The sequence below is a fragment of the Mastacembelus armatus genome, chromosome 12 (genome assembly GCF_900324485.2).
Source record: "Mastacembelus armatus chromosome 12, fMasArm1.2, whole genome shotgun sequence".
NCBI lineage: Eukaryota > Metazoa > Chordata > Actinopteri > Synbranchiformes > Mastacembelidae > Mastacembelus > Mastacembelus armatus.
Window position 1 is genome coordinate 20,457,436 of NC_046644.1, and position 22,705 is coordinate 20,480,140.

Genomic DNA, 22,705 nt, shown 5'->3' on the forward strand with positions numbered 1-22,705 from the left:
TACTCTGTGGTATTTCTACTGGTACTGCAGTAAAGTAGAACTGAGGCCACATATGGAACTATGTACTAGGCAAACAACAGATTTTATCAGTCAGTGTTTGTAAATTTCCTACATGATTGTGTCTGTGGATCAGTATTAATTATATCGAAGGATGAGATCGGGGGTTTTCTATATTTTTGCCCAGGAACAGACCAGATGATGTGTGTGTATCCAGCCTGACACATGCTGCTGCTCCTTTGGGTCCGGAAACTATTACAAAGCCATCAGTGATCCAGGCTGCTGCACCGGGTGACGTCTTCCCTCACTGTGAAAGACACAGGCCCAATAATTTGTCTAGAATCACTTTCACCGCCGTGCAGCCGACGGCAGGTCTGGTTCAGGTGGGGCAGCTGAATTATCACATTTAACACTGGGATCGCTCCAGAGAACCGCAGTAGAGTAGGTGTATAAGGTAAGACCAAACGAAACAAAATCCCTGCTGTTTTCCTTTTTTCACTGAAACATCAGCAGATGAAGTTTGGTTTTTCTTGCTGACTCTGTAGTTAAACAGTCGCCATCGAGTCATTTGTGCTTAAATCTGTGTTCGGTGTATCAGGCAGAGGAGCCGTGTACTTACGGCTGCGGTTACGCAGCTAAATCCACTTCAGAATAATGAGTTTGACCAGGGCTTTAAACTTAATTAATCGTTACAGTTCAGTTTTTGTGGCTTTATTTATTGTGCTCTTTCTGTGGCTTCGTTTGAAGACACATTTCAGACTAACGAGTTTAATGAGACATGAAGTCATAAACTCTCCTTCCTCACCAGAGTTTTTAAGTGTTTCTGTTTCATAACTTTGTCTTAAGGCTCTAAGTGTGACTGACAAAGTGACGTCAGGCAAAGTGCTTATTTTTTTGAAATGGTTGCTCCAATAATCAAAATGCTCTTCCTGCTCTGGTTATCGTCAGTCTGCTCTCTCACATTGGCCATTAGCGTTGTACTGCTGAATTTTAATCTTTCTTCTAAATCCAAACTGTGCAGCTTGAACAAGTCCTTAACCTTGGGCACAGAAAAACTTATGAATTATTTCACTCTCACCTGTTTTTCCCATTTGGATTTGATTAGAAGTTTTAAGCTGAAAAGCCAAAAAATCCTCTTCAGCCTTGTTAAATATTCATGCATGAACGGGGCACAGAGAAAAGCCCTGGAGGGAAAACTCGTCTGGTCATTGTCACATGAAAGACTAAATAAAGCTGAAGTTAAGGCAGCAGGAACAGATGTGCTGTATAAAACATGAAAGACTAAATCTGCACAGATCAAGTGTCTGAAATCTGTGTGTTCAGGGGCTCGGCCATCATTGGACGGAGGTGGAGCAGCTTCACGGAGACGAACGAGGAAAAACGTCAGTGACCAGATGAGCAGAGCTGATAATAAAGCAGGCCAAAGGTAAACGAGCGCTAACTTGGATATTTGTTTCAGAACAGGTCTAAAGCAGGAACGTACTCCCTCAGGAAACTCCATCCATCCATTATCTAGAGCACCTGTGCAGCCAATCCCAGCATGCAGTGGTGGGAGGCGTGGTCACCCTGGACAGGTGAGCAGTCTATCACAGGGCTGACAAGCACCATGCTGCCGCTTCACCTGCAGCCGTATCAGAGAAAGAAACGATTTTGGTGCCTGTTTGGGTTAATGGAGTTTTAAATTAAAGACTCTTGTGACAGGCTGCGGTACAAATACCCATCATTAAAAATAACGTATGAAATATGAATTTTACTGTCCTGTGAAGAATTGAAGGGTGAAAATCTGCAGCTGCAGGATTCCTCCAATAATTAAACTAAAAAAACAAAACAAAGCAAAACACAAGTGACAGCAGAGTGAGCTCACACCAGGAGGCCCCCACCTGTACAGCTGTGACGAGCCACACGCTGCGAGAAGCACAACTTTAATGCTTTATACGTCTTTCTAGCCACCTTCACGCAGCACTGACACTCCCAGCACTGACACTCAAACGCACCACAGCACTGACACTCACAGCACTGACACTCACAGCACTGACACTCACAGCACTGACACTCAAACGCACCACAGCACTGACACTCACAGCACTGACACTCACAGCACTGACACTCAAACGCACCACAGCACTGACACTCACAGCACTGACACTCAAACGCACCACAGCACTGACACTCAAATGCACCACAGCACTGACACTCACAGCACTGACACTCAAACGCACCAGAGTACTGACACTCACAGCACTGACACTCAAACGCACCACAGCACTGACACTCAAACGCACCACAGCACTGACACTCAAAGCACTGACACTCACAGCACTGACACTCAAAACACTGACACTCACAGCACTGACACCCACAGCACTGACACTCAAACGCACCACAGCACTGACACTCAAATGCACCACAGCACTGACACTCACAGCACTGACACTCAAACGCACCACAGCACTGACACTCACAGCACTGACACTCAAACGCACCACAGCACTGACACTCACAGCACTGACACTCAAAACACTGACACTCACAGCACTGACACTCAAACGCACCACAGCACTGACACTCAAATGCACCACAGCACTGACAATCAAATGCACCACAGCACTGACACTCAAAGCACTGACACTCACAGCACTGACACTCAAATGCACCACAGCACTGACACTCACAGCACTGACACTCAAAACACTGACACTCACAGCACTGACACCCACAGCACTGACACTCAAACGCACCACAGCACTGACACTCAAATGCACCACAGCACTGACACTCACAGCACTGACACTCAAAACACTGACACTCAAACGCACCAGAGTACTGACACTCACAGCACTGACACTCAAATGCACCACAGCACTGACACTCACAGCACTGACACTCAAAACACTGACACTCAAACGCACCAGAGTACTGACACTCACAGCACTGACACTCAAAACACTGACACTCAAACGCACCAGAGTACTGACACTCAAATGCACCACAGCACTGACACTCAAATGCACCACAGCACTGACACTCACAGCACTGACACTCAAACGCACCAGAGTACTGACACTCACAGCACTGACACTCAAACGCACCACAGCACTGACACTCACAGCACTGACACTCAAAACACTGACACTCACAGCACTGACACTCAAACGCACCACAGCACTGACACTCAAATGCACCACAGCACTGACACTCAAATGCACCACAGCACTGACACTCAAAGCACTGACACTCACAGCACTGACACTCAAATGCACCACAGCACTGACACTCACAGCACTGACACTCAAAACACTGACACTCACAGCACTGACACCCACAGCACTGACACTCAAACGCACCACAGCACTGACACTCAAATGCACCACAGCACTGACACTCACAGCACTGACACTCAAAACACTGACACTCAAACGCACCAGAGTACTGACACTCACAGCACTGACACTCAAACGCACCACAGCACTGACACTCAAACGCACCACAGCACTGACACTCACAGCACTGACACTCAAAACACTGACACTCAAACGCACCACAGCACTGACACTCACAGCACTGACAATCAAATGCACCATAGCACTGACACTCACAGCACTGACACTCAAACGCACCACAGCACTGACACTCAAAACACTGACACTCAAACGCACCACAGCACTGACACTCACAGCACTGACACTCAAACGCACCACAGCACTGACACTCAAACGCACCACAGCACTGACACTCACAGCACTGACACTCAAAACACTGACACTCAAACGCACCACAGCACTGACACTCACAGCACTGACACTCAAATGCACCACAGCACTGACAATCAAATGCACCACAGCACTGACACTCACAGCACTGACACTCAAACGCACCACAGCACTGACACTCAAAACACTGACACTCAAACGCACCACAGCACTGACACTCACACCACTGACACTCAAACGCACCACAGCACTGACACTCAAAGCACTGACACTCACAGCACTGACACTCAAACGCACCACAGCACTGACACTCACAGCACTGACACTCAAACGCACCACAGCACTGACACTCACAGCACTGACACTCAAACGCACCACAGCACTGACACTCACAGCACTGACACTCAAACGCACCACAGCACTGACACTCAAAGCACTGACACTCAAAGCACCGACACTCAAACGCACCACAGTACTGACACTCAAAGCACTGACACTCAGACACACCACAGCACACAACTGCACCACAGCACTGCCACTCAAACGCACCACAGCACTGACCCTCTGCAACTGACCATGCTGTGCTTTACGCAAGTCTACAACAATATGTTTGTGTGTCTGTACATTACAACTTTGTGTGACCTAATTGTATGTTCTGTGTGTGGGCGCTTTGTGTGTGTGTGTGTGTGTGTGTGTGTGTGTGTGTGTGTGTGTGTGTGTGTGTGTGTGTGAGATGCAGGGGCTTTGTGAGCACTGCTGGCACTACAGAGACATCCTTAGCGGACTGGAGAACAAAGAGCGAGGCTCTTAATGAGCTCTGCCATGGCTGAGGCCCAAACTAGGCCAATGGGCTGTGTTCTGTGTGTGTGTGTGCTGACACACACACACAGAACACAGTGCAGGACCAGCACTGGGACCTGAACCAACCAAAGGCATTCGCCAGGTGTCTGGGGCGACTCAAAACACCACAGCAGCTCGGCAGTGAGAGACCGTTTCATGTGATGTGCTCGTTTGTTTTTTAACATCCAGCAGCACAAGTTGTTAAGAGTCCTCCACTGATTTAGCAGTACAGTCCTATCCAGGAACCAGACTCAGTGCAGCAGAAACATCAGGCCTTTGGTAAAATTCCTATAATCCCATATAGAGACTGACAGCACCAATGAATGTGTGTGAATCCAGAACCTGGTTCAGCTTATGGGTCTGTGTTGTTGGTCATTGTTGTCCAAAAACTATTAAAAACACAGCAGGGAGCCACACCGCTGACCTGGCTCCCATGGTTCCTCCTCACCAACAATGGGAGGCCTGTCTGTTTCCAAAAACCAGCTCCAGGGGCTGAGAACAGCCGTCACTGTTTACAGTCTCTGAAGGAACCTCCCAAACGAACATTAACTGGATAAAACTACCACTGGTTGGAAAAGTTCATCTGAAACATAAAAACCATCCCAATAATAACAACAACAACAATAATAAACACCTTTGAGCTTTACTCTGAATCTCCACCATGCTACTGGTTAATGTGAAATGCATTCTGGGATACACAGTCAGGATAAAACAGATGGAATGAGAACACTCCGGGTTATTTGGACTGAACAGAATTTGGCCTGTGAAAGTACAGACAGGGGAGCAGCTCCACTGTGTTATGCCAGAAGCAGCTTCAGAGCTCTGGTCGGCCCACAGCCCCAGGCTGTTTTACTTTTCTAACCCACCTAAGGACATTTACCAGACCACTCACCGCTCCCTCTGGAGACCGTGAAGGCTTCATCCTGCTTTCCCCAACACCTGGAAACACACACTGAGGGGGAACCACTGGAGTTCTCCGATAAGCTTGTTGCTTCAAGTCAAACATAATAACTGAGGCCACTCAAATACCACTTTTATCTGCTGCTGGACGGAGGTGGCTGGACATTGTTCAAAGCAGACCTGACAACATCACAGCTGGGAAACATCTGTAGCACTGAGCAGGAACAACACTGCTGGTTTCACTGCAAAGACAGAGTTTCGCAAACTCCTCTGGAAGGTTTTAAACCTCGATAAGCCTGCAGCCAAACCATGTTTACTTGTTGAAGTAAATCATGTATGAATGACAGCTTCAGTAAAAGCTGAAACATATCCCCATCTGACATCACTTGGGGACATTTATCAGACTTCACACAGCTTCCTCTGGACACACCGAGGACTTTATTTATTTTTTCAGAACACACCATGTAGAAAACCACCATGGCTTCCTTTTAAAATAAGACGAAAAGCAGCTACTGCATATCTTCGTTTCTCTTCTTCTTTGTCAGTCTTTGCACTCCAGGCGAAATTCAAACAGGCACCCACACAACAATCGATGCAGAGCCGTCTTTGACCTCAGCATATGTGAAGTTCTCACAGAAACAGCGAGAAGTTTGCGTGTCATCTGCCAGCTCTCAGCTCCAAACATGAGGAGAAATCAACAGGCAGCAGGAGGCTTAATTAACTCTGGGCACGGCTCAGTGTTGGATGCTTACCCTCAGTCAGACCCATGTGGATGCTCCAGTAGTTCTGCAGGCACTGCAGCTCTTTCTTCATGCCTCTCTTGCAGCGGCAGTCGTACAGCGGTGAGTCCTGCAGCACCTCCAGCGCCCCCTGGCACTCCTTGGAGGCCAGCATGGCACTGCGCTCCTTGTCCCCACCTGACAGGCACTGCCGCATGATCCGGTAACGTGAGCTGCATTGGCTGTTTTGGTTGCACAGCTCAGAGGCTCGGACACAGTCCAGAGGTTCCCTCCACCCGGGTGGGCCCAGCTCTGAGTCACAAACACACACATCTGCAGGGGCAAAGAGCAGAGAAAGGATTATACTGTTAATAAAGCCTCATGAATGCTTGTGGCCAAGTTCACGTCTGACTGAGTCTTTCCTCTGGCTCCATTTTCCCAACAGGATTTCAATGAGCAAAACTGAACACAAAATGGTCTACTCTTCATCCTGACCTCAAAATCTGACAGTTACGCAGTTTAGCTCAAGCTTCACATTATCAGAGAATCACAACATCAAATTCGTTCATCACTGAATTTTAGTCATTGCTGCATTTTAAGATAAAATGTCATTACCACATACTGGTTTACCAGTGTGGATGTTACTGTGCAAAAGTCTGAACAGAGCTTTAAAGCTGTGTGCTGTGGATTCTGCAGACATTTTGAAGGGCACACCTTAACATTTCCCGTGATGTGTTGTTTTGGAGTAAATATGTTGTACAGAGTATTTGGTGTATGTGGGAGGGACGCTATGAAAAATCTCTGTAGTTAAAGGGAGGTTATGTTGCTGATGCAGTCCATGTCCATGTCAGGGCCTCTACACTATCACACTGGAAACCATTCTCCTCTGAAACAGCAAAGCCTGCAGCGGTTATTTCATCAGAAACAACTGCAAAACTAACATTAGAGTCGAAGGGATAAAATGAAAAGGAAATATAAAACGTAAGGAGCAGTATTCTGCAGACGTAATGATGAACATTAACAGTAGGTTATATACTGCACGATAAAGGAAAAACTGGGAGATTTAAGTGCGGCCTTAATGGTTTGCAGACAAGGAACTGATCACAATGTGCAAATGCTCTACAGTCAAGTGACTTTCAGTGGAATCTGGGAACTGAGAGGCGAGCAGAACCGGGTCAGTACAGGAGGAAACACAGTTCTCATGTGTACAGGTAGCAAGTGGAGAAAACATTCAGCTCAGCATTAAAGCTTCATGGGGTGGAATCAGCGAGTATAACAGGGTGTCGTCAGCATAGCAATGAATAATCTAACCTAGTGATAACCTGCATTTACCGAAGAGAGAGGACCAATCGGTTTCAAACACTGGTCTCATCTGGTCCATCAGCTGTTTCCAAACTCTGTCAGGCTGACGTGAAGTGATGCATTTCAAAGTTCAGTAAATGGCATGGCGCTATACACCTTTTTAAGTCTGAGTCACTGTCATTAATTCAGTCAAAATTAATTGAAACTACAGGCTGCTGCGTTTTCTGACTCACAGTTCATTTACTCGAATTTATCAGCTGTCTCAGTGACATTGTGCAGGGAAGAGACACCTGTACAGAACTGATGCTGGTCAGAAACCTGCCTGCCACAACAGATCCACACCAGCATCCTGTGTCAAATACTGCTAAAGAAGATATTACAGGAAACCAGCTGGTGACCTTATTTATTCTGAGCCATCAGCTGTCAAACATATTGTTTTTGCAGGCTGAGTGTGCTCCGTGGGTTGAATAATGCAGAATAATGTGTGTAGAAACAGAATTCTAATAAATATTAGATCTTAAAGCATTGTCAAACTGTGATGTGAAGATAAATATAAAATATTCATCATATATATTCATTAAATATATTAATGCAGTGTGTTCATTTATGAAGACAGCTTTAGAATATTAGGGCTCATCAGTGTTAAACCACACAGTTTAATCCCAGTTCAGTTTGTTCCTGCCTGAGCCTCGTTCCTGCAGCTCCCCTATGGACAGACTGAAGAACAAGCAGACCCTTCCCCTAGAGACGACCAGTGTCAGGACCAAGCCCAGTCCCAAAGCACCAGCACCACAAGGTCGTCTGCTCCCATAACAACTTAATACTAATGAACTGCCGACGCTGTGCAGCTGTGGTGGAAAGTAACTAAGTACATTTACTCAGGTACCGTCCTGAGGTTGTGTAGAAATACTCCGTATTATTATGACAAGTAGGTACTATGAAGAATGGCACATTTGAGAATAATCATTATCATTGTATCATCATAATTACTGATGCACTCATGTGTTCATCGCTGTAATGTTGCAGGCAGCAAACGTGGAGCACATTTTAATGACATACTGCTGGGCCATGTGTGAATTTCCCTCCAGGATCAATAACAACCCTCATCATTTATGTGCTGATTACACTGACCTGAAGCTGCAAAGTGACTCAAACTATCCAACAGTCAAGTAACAGCAACCGTGATATTTGCCTCTGAAATTACAACACAGCTTGGAAATACTCCAATACAAATACCTCAAGTTGTACCAAAGTACTTGTATTTGATTACATTCCACCACTGCCTGTACACAACTGATAGATCCATAGACATATAGATAGACAGATAGATCCATAGACATATAGATAGATAGATAGATCCATAGACATATAGATAGATAGATCCATAGACATATAGATAGACAGATAGATCCATAGACATATAGATAGACAGATAGATCCATAGACATATAGATAGACAGATAGATCCATAGACATATAGATAGACAGATAGATCCATAGACATATAGATAGACAGATGGATCCATAGATAGATGTGGATTGTTATGACTCAAGTGTTTTGCAACTACGACCCTTTGAACGAGATAAAACCAGCAGGTTAATGTGTTTTCATCCGTCTCGTGCGCCTTTACGCTGAATCCCGAGGGGGGGACCAGACCAGGGGCCTTCAGGGAGCGGAGGGGCTGGTGGTAGTTAATAATCCCCGCAGGACCAAGAGGATTTATTCATAACCAGCAGCCCGAAGACCCTTTGCCCTCACCTGTGAATGTGCGTGCACTGTGCGTGTGCGCGAAACATAGACGTGCGTGTGGGGTGGGTGTAGATGCCGGAGCTGTACTCACCCAGCACAAACACCAGAGTGATGATATTAATCAGGATCATCGCGCGTCCAGCTGTAATCCCACCAGTCATGAATACAGGCTCGGTCTCCCGCGCTGCCCGGTCCCGTTCACCCCGGCTCCCGCTCTCTCTCTCTCTCGGTGTCTCTCACTCACTCTCTCTCCCTTTCTGCGCTGGAAATCTGTAAAACTGTCGCCGACATGGTGGAGCGAGCAAATACCCCTGGAGACAGTCGTAACGAGGAGCCTGGACCCCCCGTGTAGACTCAGACCAGCGCGGAGAAGGAGGGAGAAGTGTTCAGAGAGTCCGTTAAGGTCCACATATTCCGGTGAGGCGGCGCGTTTCGCAGTATCCACGGTTTATCTCCAAAACTCGGTCCGTGAACGGAGAAAGAAACACTTTACCTGGTGTTGTTCAGGTGGCGGCTACACGATAAACATCCTGGCGCTCCCTGCCACAGCGTCCGCGCCCGTTACTCCAACTTTCCCCGGTGCTCGGTGTGACCGTGCCCGCAGTTTAGACGCACAAACGGAGCTCGGTGTCGCCCCTCTGCCCTCTGCTCCCTCTCCGTGTGCTCACGTTAGCATCAGTAATAATAACAACACTAATAATAATCTCTCTGTGGGTTAGTTACGTGCGTCTAATCCACGGCGGTGCAGCCTGATGCGTAATGACGCGCGCGTCTTCCGGTAATATTGCTCATTTAACTCGCCCCAGCTGCTGCGTGCGTACGCTCGCGTGTCCTCTAGCAGAAAACAGCGCGTGTGACCGCAGAGGGAAACCTAAAAACCGCCCCTCCTCCCCACAACACACACACAGACACACTGAAGGCGCGTGCCAGCACCGGAGGAGGCTCCGGTATCACCGACTCTCTCTCCGTCCGTGTGTTACCTCTCTCGCTCAGCCGGTTGTCTGACGTGACCGGGGGTGATGCGAACACCATAAACATGTGAAACGGTTTCGGTGAAACTATGATGGAACTTATGTTCTTCTCTAGTGGCAGGACCTGTGTGTGTGTGTGTGTGTGTGTGTGTGCGTGTGTGTGTGTGACGGGACAGTGTTCACCTGTAGGAGCACAGGTCAAAGATCTCCTATAGTTTCTCTCCATAGTTTTTAGGAACATGATGCATGTTCACAAATCAGCCCCTCACTCTGTTTTGTCTGTGTGTTGTTTGACTGCCTGTTTCTATCTGACTGACTGGCTGTTTCTGTCTGACTGACTGTCTGTCTGTCTGACTGAATAACTGACTGCCTGTTTCTGTCTGACTGAATGACTGCCTGTCTGACTGACTGTCTGTCTGTCTGACTGACTGCCTGTTTCTGTCTGACTGGCTGTTTCTGTCTGACTGACTGTCTGTCTGACTGACTGCCTGTTTCTGTCTGACTGGCTGTTTCTGTCTGACTGACTGTCTGTCTGTCTGACTGACTGGCTGTTTCTGTCTGACTGGCTGTTTCTGTCTGACTGACTGTCTGACTGCCTGTTTCTGTCTGACTGAATGACTGCCTGTCTGACTGCCTGTTTCTGACTGACTGCCTGTTTCTGACTGACTGACTGTCTGACTGACTGTCTGTCTGTCTGTCTGTCTGACTGGCTGTTTCTGTCTGACTGACTGTCTGTCTGTCTGACTGGCTGTTTCTGTCTGACTGAATGACTGTCTGACTGCCTGTTTCTGTCTGACTGTCTGTTTCTGTCTGACTGGCTGACTGCCTGTTTCTGTCTGACTGTCTATGTGACTGACTGACCGACTGACTGTCTGTTTCTCTCTGACTGCCTGTTTCTGTCTGAGTGTTTCTGTGACTGACTGACTGACGGTCTGTTTCTGTCTGACTGTCTGTTTCTGGCTGACTGACTGACTGTCTGTTTCTGACTGACTGACTGCCTGACTGTCTGTTTCTGGCTGACTGACTGACTGCCTGTTTCTGACTGACTGACTGTCTGACTGACTGCCTGTTTCTGACTGTCTGACTGCCTTTTTCTGACTGACTGCCTGTTTCTGTCAACCTGACTGTCTGTCTCTGTCTGTCTGTCTGACTGACTGCCTGACTGACTGCCTGTTTCTGACTGACTGACTGTCTGTTTCTGTCTGACTGACCGTCTGTCTGACTGTCTGTTTCTGTCTGTCTGACTGCCTGTTTCTGACTGACTGACTGTCTGACTGACTGCCTGTTTCTGACTGTCTGACTGCCTTTTTCTGACTGACTGCCTGTTTCTGTCAAACTGACTGTCTGTCTGTCTGACTGACTGACTGCCTGACTGACTGCCTGTTTCTGACTGACTGACTGTAATGTGATATACACATAAAGCTCTACCACAGTTTTTCTTTTCATTTGTCTGAACCTCAGCAGTTTTTCTGATTCCTAATAAATCTGTAATTCTCAGTGTGTTACAGCAGCAATAACAATAGAAAAGTACAAACAAGGTATTTAAAACATAATAAAAATATAAGAATACAAAGTGAATCTAATATTTGCACTTTGTAAATTGAATATTCAATATTTTAGAGAGAGGACACATACACTCAATAAGATAAAAGGCTGGGACAAATCTCCACATTAACACCAAACCACCATGATTTTTATCAATTCACATGTCTAAAAGATTTAGGATGCACATTCCCATATTAAATGTGAAGCAGTTGCTTTTTTGTGTTGATGCAAATGTCGTCCCATTGATCCGTATCAGTTGAAATGTCCATTTTTCTCTCTCTTACATTTAGTTTGCTGAATATCTGGTTCAGAGTCGTTCAGTTCCGCTACATAAGCAGCTGCACTTAAAGCTGCTGGCAGAGTGACGCAGGTTCATTTGAATTCAGTGCAGTTTACAGAAGTTTTCTGCATATGCTGCCCGGATCTGCTTGAAATCGTAGCCTGCAGCGCAGCGTCGGCTGCTGCCAGATTTCAAACACAAATACTGGAGGAGTTTTTAGAGCCTGCTAGTTTGGCTGTAAAACAATCATCCTTACATCACAAGACACGAGAGGCGTTTGAGATAACAGCTCGGTGAAGACACTGCTTTGCATCTTATTTGTGCATTTTTAAAAGGGAGAGTGAAAGTTACTGAATATATAATTGCAATATCTGAAAAGAACCTGATGTGTGGAAAAAAGTCAAAAACGAGGACGTTCTTTATTTATTTGCAAAAAGAAAAATGTTCCTGTGTGTGAAAATTAAGTAGAGAAACTGTGACAGGCCAAACCAGATGCAGTCTGCTGGGAAATCACTTTTACAACACAATGAACAGCAAAGGCTCAGACAGCTCCAGGATTAGTCTGTCATGATTTTCCCTCTCATCATCCTCGCTGGTACATGCCCTCCACTCGTCCACTCTTTCTTTCCAATTTCCTATCTCTCTGTCTGATTACTGCCCTCCCTCCCCCGATTCTCTCTTCCTCTCCTACTACAGCACAAACCTGAATGTCCTGCAAAACTGACCTCTCCTACCTTGCTTCTAATTCAATTACAGCGACCACTAGAAAAGGTAATTACAATTAACACTGATTAACAGTCAGAGGATACATCTGTGATCGTGATTGGACAGCATTAGGAGGGGACAATTAGGGTGCGTTGTAATGAAATGAATCACACCCACACTCATTAGAGAACAAATCAGAATTTGTTCTGAGGAAAGGGACCTGAGGTGAACAGCCAGGTAAACACGCTCAAATCAGACAAAATCACTTTTCTTTTTATCAGGATGAGCAGGGGGACGTGTGTGAATAATGATTGTAATTCATTTTGGACAAAGTTAATGTACTTTGCAAAATAAATTAGAGGAAGAAGTGCCAACTGTGCAGACCTCGGCTGTATGAGCATCACTGAAAAAACACCCCAGTTGGAACATGCCTGACCTTCAACACTGAAATAATGTCAGTTGTGGTTTCTACAATGCTCATGGTTGTTAAAAGCTTAACAAAATACTTTCAAATTAAAGGTCAAATTTTATATGTTAAATCAAAAAAAGAGTTTTTTCCTTTTTATTTATTATTATTGTGATCATTTGTAAATCTATATGTTAAATTTAATTATTAGGTCTATTATTTACTATGTACGTCAGTTCACATTATTAATCCTGTTTTATTTTGTTTACGCCGATGTATTCTCGCGAGATTACACGTCTGTAATGGCTTTGCGTCACTGCGCATGCGCGGGGCTCTGTTTAGCGGGCAACCGGAGCAGGTGATTTTACAGCTTTTAAAGGTGAGTTAAGTCACAAATTGAAGGTAAAACATCATTCCAGGAATATATAAAACGTGATAAGACCGTTTATGATTCCAGTGCTTGGTTAGCTAAATGCTAATCCTATGCTATATTAGCTAGCTGGCTAACGCTAGCATAATGGCTGCGGGACAAACTGTTCGTATTTCGGCAATAATATTAGTTTATTTAATATTATATTTATTTTTTGTGTTTAGTTTTGTCTTATTTTCCTGTTAAAGACAGGAAACATCTGACGGACATTAAAACACAGATTGTGAAGCCCTGCAGTGTTTTGTCCTATTTGTTTTAAAGAGAAGATAATTGAATAAAATACTGACATATGAATGACAAGCTTTTAAAATTTCATTTGAGTAAATTCACTGTTATTTAGTCAAGTAATCAAAAATATGTTAATGGAATATTAATCGATAGACACATACAAGTCATTTCTTTTTACTTGTGCTTTTCTGTTTGTTGCATTTCTGGATTTGCAGCACCTTTTCTTAAAGTTTGTGCTTTTCCTTCTGCATGTGCCTTGTCCCTATAGGGCCACCGTAGTACAGGTGTAAGATGAAAATCATGAAATGCAGGTGGGGATGAACCTGAAAATAATCCTGTTTCTGGACAAAAACCCTGGAATATGTTCAATGTACTGTAGAGTATGTGTTAGTTCACTTGCTTCATCCTTGGTTTTAAAGTCTGTTCTGAGTTTTCAGGCGGCCTGAGTGGTGCAGCAGACCTGAACCTCCACCTTTAAGCAGTACTCACTTTACTAAGGGTAAGTGATTTAAATGCTCCTGCTGAATGTGTGTGTATTTGTGGTAACGTAACCTCTTGTAGTAACACGTTGTGCCGCTTTGCCTCTGTTGCCTTAGACAAACATGAATCACCTTTTAATAGAAAATCTTTTTTGCTCACATGTGATAGCAATTAATTATATATGTTTTTGTCTGGAGGCCTTTTTATCCATTTCAGACCATATTTATATATGAGTGCAGTGAAATTCAGCTCCTGGTACTGTTGACAGTGTTCCAGACAGGTAGAATTTATTTGGTGATAATCAGGCTTTTATTCAGACTTCAGTTTTTCTGTGTGCTTTTCCCTTCAGCAGCAAAGCACAGTTATACAATATTATTGGTTCTGGCCTGTCTCTTTTTTATTAAGTTATTTGTTCATACTGACATACAGGACTAAAAATGTCAATAATCTATCTCACTGTTCAAAACATGAATTATATACAATAACGTTTTAGACACGTAAGTGCAAGTACCAAGCTGCATTAAAATGTACTGTTTTTATATCTTCATATTCTTTGTGTTTGCATGTTTGTACATAATCAAACATTATATTTCAAATAAACTCACACTCTCTCCTTGATGGTGATCAATGGTGATTTGTGTTGGGACTTCATTTGAAACCCAAGCCCTTGAACATGTTGACTGGAGGAAGACACATAAGGTAAAATTATTTCTTTTTTATTGGCCAAAACCCACAATCTTTCCGTAAATTTTACAGATAAGGAGAAAAGCTCAAATTTAAAAACTTTTACAATTAAAAAATTGTCAAATTGTTTGAAAATTGTCTCTTAAGTCTCATCCTTAAAAGACTGCGGTGACAGTTTTCTAAACGTGGTCACTTTCATTTGGCTGCATAATAATTCAGATATGGTCCATATGAGCAGGTTGAGTGTGGCCTGATGGTAGTGCCCACAGTGTTTGCCGATGAAAGCAGACGGCTCACATGTGATGCCAGGTGGCTGCTGTTTGATTGGCTGTTTGCTGCTGTGGTCATTTGCTCATAGTTGGCAGAAGGTGGTATTTCTTGTAAAGAAGGGAGAGGCTGCAGTCGCCACCAATGAGGTGAATTGTCTGTAGCAGAGTTTGGAATCAAAGCTGAGCTGTGTCCACCAGCTGTGGGGTGTAGTTAGGAACCAAACCTGGTGAAAATAAAACATTTAACATGATTTTCCATGAACAACTGCCAGCTTATTAACAAAAAGCAGCTTTTTGATATTGTGTGTGGTGAAGAACTGGCTTTTAGGATTTCAAGCATCCTTCTCAGAGATATTATCAAACATAAAAGCAGCAGGACTCTCTAGAGAATGTGGTAAAATTGGATTCTGCAGAGCAAACAGAGCTACCACAACGGACAGCACAAAATATATAATTTCCTTGTTTTGCATCTGGGTACACAAGTTGCCTAACCATTTTTTAACTAAACACACAGAGAGGACTGGTGGATGTTCACTGACATGGAGGAAGAATGAAATTTGCCTTTAAATTGCTGTCTCCAGGTTACATCCTGTGTTTTCTGCAGCATTTAGAGCCAACTGCTTTGATGAGAACAAAGACATTTAGTGTCTCTGTTTTTTGGGGTTTTTTTGTATGTGTGTGTTTTTCAGCAGCTGCCCTTGGTTGCACAAGAGTTAATTAAATTTAATCATTATTTGAGTTCCCCATGTTTCCAGCTAGAATCTGACTGCTGCATTTTGTTTCATCAGCTGTAGGCATTTCGCACAGCTGACAGACTCACAGCTTTCTTATTTACAGTTTTTCAGCTGATTCTGACCTGATGGTAGTCTGCTTTTCACATTGCCTTTGTCTTATCAGCTTTATTAATTCATACAGACCTCTATCACAACCACATGTCAGGCGCTTAAAAGAAAAGAACTGACTGAACCGTAAGACTCGTGTCAATCTTCAGAGGTTTTTTTTGTATTAGATGTCATTTTCACTTACACAAAGCTTTGTTCATCTAATAAAGATGTGATTTTATCTGAAGATACAGACCTCTACTGGGGAGTTCTCAGCAGGTCTAATATCTACTCATGTCCCATCCACACAGGCCAAATTAAATCTTCTCTAGATTGAATATAAAATTAAATCCCGCATCGCAGAGCAATCAAATTTGAATCCCCATTTTATGCTACTTATGACCTAGTGCATTATATGTAGTGGGAAGTTTAATTCTTTTGAATAACTTAAACCTTTTTGTTTATGCAGGTTAGTGTTTATGGGGAGACACAGGCAGTGTAGCTGCTTTAAGGCCTGTGGTTGGAGGCTGGTGCATGTTTTTGCAGGAATTTGGTCATAAAGTATTGGACAATGTCAATTAATTCTAATTCAGGTTTACCATCAAACACGATGGGTTCAGGTTCAGTTACAGTGAACGAGGACTATGATGACTATGATTTTGTACATTCATGTTCCTAAAATGTAAGAAGACTTTGGTGATCCTGGTGTTCCCTTCAGGATAGAATGCAATAACTAATGATCCTTTCACTCCTGGTTTATGACCAAACACATGCAAAGCTAATGATCTGGTTCTTTGTTGAGTAACTCAAGTCGCTGTCCCACACAGAATATATTTTTTAATATGAAATATGCACGTTATAATTCGGAGACACTGGGCTGTGATTCTGTTCTCCCCCACCCTACAATTAACCAACCGCAGCGTCACCTCACTCTGCACAAAGACTAAGTTAAAAACAGGTTTTGTGGCCATAATTACATCTGCAGACTGTAATGACTGCAATGATTTCAGTGAATTTACTTTCAGCGTTATTCAGGCAGACACAATCAGAGGTAAACACTTCTCTCGCTGCCTCTAACCCACCTGCACTATGGAGAAACTGATTGATTTCACTAACATTATCATATCCAGTCTAAATGCTGGGGGGCTGTGTCCTCTGGTGTGTGTGGGGCCCTGTCAGTGTGCGGTTACCTGGGGTCGCCTACAACTGATCGATAACTTCAGGCGGTCTGGACCTGTGACAATCACTGCTGCCAATGAGAATTGATTGGCTGATCATACCCCCACCAGCAGCAAGACACTCACAATATGAAGTGTCAACAAACACACACATGAGAAATGCTGTCAGTAGTTTTATTATGTCTTAGCAGTGACAGTTTTTCCAGGCAGAAAATACATTTCTCTGCTTTTTTTTTTTTCCCCCTGACAGGCTGACTGATTTTTGTAGCAGGTGGAATTAGATGCCACACAGGACACAATAATTTCTGGGCTTCTTGTAGCTTTGATGTTGTTGCTGACAACATTTACCACATGTATTTTTAACAGAGGGTATAAGGTACTGATCCCTTCTAAGAACAGCGGTTCTGCTTCCACGGTTTGATGCGGTTTTTAACAAAATACAACAGGGGGCCTGCGCTAATGACCAAAAACATAAAGGAACAGTGTAAAAGCTCCTACCGTGATATTGCGGACCAGAAGTAATCTCAGCACAGGACTGGTTTGGATGCTTCATGTGCTGAAAACAGGCAGGATTTGACCAGAGGCTGCAGTGCTGGTGGTATAAGCTCAGGAACTGACCTTCCACGTTGCAAACAGGACTGGGAGCCTCTCTGAGGCCTGCTTAGACTTCACCTTGAGTATTATGACTGGTGTAAGGGTAGTATAACAGGAATACTGTGGTATACATGAAGCCATAACACACAGCTGTTAACTATTAAAGTTTAATATTATGTTGAAGAGCTGCTGTTTTAGTTTTACAAAGCACCAGATGTCTCTTGTCTTGTTTGAAGCCCTGAAGCTTTGAATCTTTTTACGGCACTATTAGTAAAAAAGCTTCATAGTTTCATAAGGTTTCACTACTGAGTGTTGACTATAAATTCCAGTCTTCCACCTTGAGCCATGTGGTCAGACTCTGTTTCTTAGAAGCTTTGAGACTTCGCTTTGGGTGCTAAGCTTCCACTGGTCTCTAAAAAATCAAAACTCAGAAGTTGTTTAGTGAAGGACTGGGTCACTCTTTCTTAGCTTTTTCATTTTTTCCTTTGAGTGACATTCAAAGGAAAAGTTGGGAGCACCTTTGGCAGGTCATGGTGGTGGAGCAGAAAGGCATCAGTTTTGAGGTTGATCTTGGGGCAGGTGGTGAGACAGCTCAGGGAGTTAGAGGACCGTGTGGTAGCTTTGGAGCTGCATTGAATCTTAATATCCAGTGTCAAAAATTTGAAAATAAGAAATTCAACTGAACTGTATCTCTTCGAATGTCTCCAGGAGTGACTGGACTCTGGAGCTCTGAGGTCTTGGTGACTGCAGTGAATATTTGTCCAACACCCAGAGTAAACACTCAGCAGCTCTGGGAAATAAGGCTGAACTGTCTGACCAAACAGCTCATGGTGTTTGCAGTGAAAAGGTCTTAAAAATGTTTAGTTTTACTAAAAGTCTGTTGTTACAGTGAAAAGAAACAAAACTTCTGTGGATCTTCTGATTTCTAACTCTATCCTCACTGTTTTATTCTATTTATATTCTGCATTTCAGTAGAGGGTGAAGCATGGAACTAGTCAGTACAGTCTGTTGCTGATACTATAATACTGAGTATTCTAAACAGTAACTGTGTACCTGTTGATGCAGAAACGCACAGAAACTTTATGGCTAAAATAGACACTTAAATGTTTATGGTAAGTCATATCGTAATCGTAATATTGAGCAATGTTATCGTATGTCACTGATTCTGCCCATATGGTGTCTAATTAGCAGTGTAATTACATTTTGAATGTGTAATGTGTCGTCTACTACCGTTTTCAGGTAACGAGCCCAACACCAGTGCTGAGTGTGACGTCCGTGTCCCTTCCGGCTCTGCGGTCCACTAATGGTGAGTGTGACGCAGGTATGCCACACACACACACACACTCTCACACTCTCACACACACACAGCTAGGATGTCACACACCTGTGAGGCAGCATCAATGTGAGACATGTTCGTTAGGTCACAAAGCTCCAAGCTGTAACTGAGACTTTCTCGCTCCTTTTGCTGAGCAGACAGTGATTTAATTTAATTTAATTTCAACTCTCCTCCACAGGGATGCCCAGATAACATTAATTAGGTTTTCTCTTTTAACTTTTTTAATACTCCCCTTGTCTTCCTGCAGCCTTCCTGCAAAGTGAGACCTGAGAGGACGAGCTGCCTCTTCCCGTCTGTTTATTCCTCTCCCTGTCCGTCTCTCTGTCCGTGCGGCCGCTGATTGATCGTCTATCTGCCCATCTATGCGTCACGTCCTCATACAGATTTTATTTCACCTTTGTCTCAAGCCACAGTCCTGATAGGAGCTGTTTCACTCACACACTCACAGTCACGCAATTATTTCGTGACACAGCCAGTCTGGGTGGTAGTTATGGATACAGTCCAGCTTTTAAATGTGTTTCTGAGAGCCCAGGACTGATGCAATGACTGCTGTATAATTATAGTTGACAGAGGGGAGGCAGACGCTGGAATAAAAGCAATAGCAGCCCAGAGGCTTTTATCTATGAATGCCTAAAATACACCCACTAGATCAGTGCATGGACCAGTCTGGCCTGACTACATCACAGCCCTGAGCTCTCACACCTTCACTCTGGAGAGTCATTATACTTACTGACGCCTCCTGAGCTCAAGATCTGCATCTTCACCGTTTCCTGGTTTAAAGGTTGAACATATTTAAGGAAGGTTGATAATAACTAACCCTCTGGATGGATCCTGCAGTGTGGTCCAGGATTCACACTCCAGACAACATGACATGATGTCCTCCCACAAAGCCGAAGGCGACAGCAGCCGTCTGGTCGCTTGTACTCACTCTGTGGAGCCCACCCTTCTCCTGGTTTTATGTTGTGGATAAAAAGATAGACAGAAAATTTCAGACATTTGAGCCTCACCCTGCTGAGATTGTGTTGCTATGGCACAACTCAGAGACTGATACCAGGCTGTGTCCACATTCAAACACACACAATAAAGGAGTATCCTGCTGAAGATGGAGAGTAATGATACAGGGTCATGCAGAGAAACTATGTTAACTGGAGCAGGATGAAGTGAAACTGAACAACAGCTCTGTTCCTGCAGGTAGGCAGCTGTCAATCAGTCGTATCAATCAGGTGTATTAAACACCTGAACAATAATGTGGTGATACTTCCCAGCACCTGGAGACAGTCTGATGTAAAAAAAACAGGCGTGCTGCCCTTTAAAATGTCCAGGGCAGAACCAGAGTACAGACCCAGGAAACACGGTGGGACAGTTCACTGTTATAAGGTTATTAAATTAGCAGCTTGATGCGATCCGGCTGCTTTCATGAACTGTGTTTTCTGTAATTGACTGTGGCATTTACAGGAATTTATTCTTCTTCTCTTCATCTTTTGCAGGCAGAGCCGTCGGCCCAGTGATGATGACACAGAGCAGAAACACATAAGAGTATTTGTCAAGTTGTTTGTGTTCCAGACTCCACGGGTGCTTTTAAGGTGTTTTATTTTTTACCAACTAGAATATGTGTGTGGAATAGACTCCACTATGCATTTTTCTATTGGGCCTCATGTTTTGTTTGGGTTGGGGCTGTTCATCTTTGCCTCTACTTTAATCATTTAGCGTTGGGTCAAACTAAACCTGGAAGTTCTCATCTTTAAAATGTGAGTGAGATGAATTTAGATTGAATAATTAGTTAAGTTATGAGTTTAAAATGTAAAATCAGATGAGTTGAGTTCATTGAACTGGAAATATGAGGCTTTGTTCAGTCTGCAGCTGCCCGTGCTGCAAACAGCGGCTCTAACACGCTCAGACGACTCCACTTCCTTTTATTCTGAACTTTATTAACAGAGAAACGTCTCCCAGTGAAGCGCTGTCTGTCTCTGATGTGTTCTAACTGGTTTCTGAACAACAATGGAGTCTATGAAACAGATGAACAGCTAATCCAGGCTGGATGCTGGCAGGCAGTAATGTGAGTAGAGACAGTTTATTGTTGATTTTAGTCTCTGTGGGGAGTGTTGGGAATATTGTTAATATAGAAAATGAGCGGACAGTTTTCATTTTTAGAAAAGAAACAATCACATACAGAAACTTTCCATCATTCATTTGTTTTCTCAAACTACAGCAGGGGGTGGTTTCTGGAAAGTTTTAATATGATGGTGTGTTTTTAGAAATATCATTTCATCAGTTGATTTGAAGTCAGAAGATTTACAGTCCTGATAATAGAAACTAGAAGCTAAATGAACTATATTAACCCTTTTATTTAAAAGATGAATTGATTTTATTAAACGACACCATGTTTGACAGTGTTAGGATGTAGACATGCAGAGCTGACTCTGCTGCTGCAGGCAATAGGATTAGTTAGTTACTAAAATCTTATAGAAAGTTCAGGGGGCTTTGAGAAACTTCAGCAGGTGAGCACTTCATACCAGGGATTCTGTTCAGTTTACTGCAAACAGGGTGACTGGGTCTCTCTGGATCAAAGCACCGTTTCTCTTTCATCACAGTGATGTTTTGGATTTACTTTTTTGTTTTCAGCAGCAGAATGTTAAGTGACAGAAACCTTAACGTCTGCTTTGGCTTTGTGTCAAGATGAATGTTTTATTGAATCATTCAAGGCCAAAAGACTCAACTGAACACAAGCCACAACTGTAAAACCTGCAGCAATATTTTTACACCCAGTAACCCAGAGCAAAACTGTCTTGCTTAATCAAGTTTCCTTTGTCTGCTGAGAAGTCAATCACTGTCGTATTGTGAGAGAACTAAAGTCTGAGCTTTTTGTCTGAAACCTGCTTTAGGACCAATGTGGAGCAACAGCTCCGAGATTGATTCTGTGTGTGTGTGTGTGTGTGTGTGTGTGTGTGTGTGTGTGTGTGTGTGTGTGTGTGTGTGTGTGTGTGTGTGTGTGTGTGTGTGTGTGTGTGTGTGTGTGTGTGTGTGTGTTTTACTGTTGTCCAAAAACTATTAAAAACCCAGCAGGGAGCCACACCGCTGACCTGGCTCACATGGTTCCTCCTCACCAACAATGGGAGGCCCGTCTTTTTCCAAAAACCAGCTCCAGACACTGAGAACGGCCAGTCTCTGAAGGAACCAAGAGTCCACTGGGCTCTGGTTCTGCTGCTCCTCCATCTTGTCCCAGTGTAGTAAAATGAACATGTAAGGTGAGAGACACTGGCAACCAAACCACCAATGCTCCACCCGCTCTACATCTGAGCCACAGCCATCGTCCATGTCTTTGTACCTTAAATGAGAAATGTTTAAATGATATATAAAGACACAGCCCTGTAAAGTGACAAAATGACTGTCCTGTATTTACATAGATCTTTGTAGATCCCCACATTTTCTACACCATCATCACAGCTGGGAAACAAGTTTATGTCTGTGTAGGTTCTCAGTCGTCCAGGGGAGGGTATCTAGGGTTTCTTACCTTAAGAACAGAAAGTCCAGTTGCCATGACTCAACCTCTAAACAGTTGT

At 43.8% G+C, this 22,705-nt stretch overlaps 1 protein-coding gene across 1 annotated transcript in view; it reads right to left on the reverse strand.

Annotated features, from left to right (window-relative positions):
* Window positions 1-9,436, reverse strand: part of gfra2b (GDNF family receptor alpha 2b) — a 54,995-nt gene extending 45,559 nt beyond the window's left edge. Inside the window, exons 1-2 of the mRNA XM_026297517.1 lie at window positions 9,310-9,436; window positions 6,200-6,499 (exon numbers count right to left, since the gene is read on the reverse strand). Coding sequence (XP_026153302.1) covers window positions 6,200-6,499; window positions 9,310-9,379 — 370 coding nt within the window. The 5' untranslated portion in view covers window positions 9,380-9,436. The remainder of the gene's footprint in view (window positions 1-6,199; window positions 6,500-9,309) is intronic.
* Window positions 9,437-22,705: the final 13,269 nt, after the last annotated feature.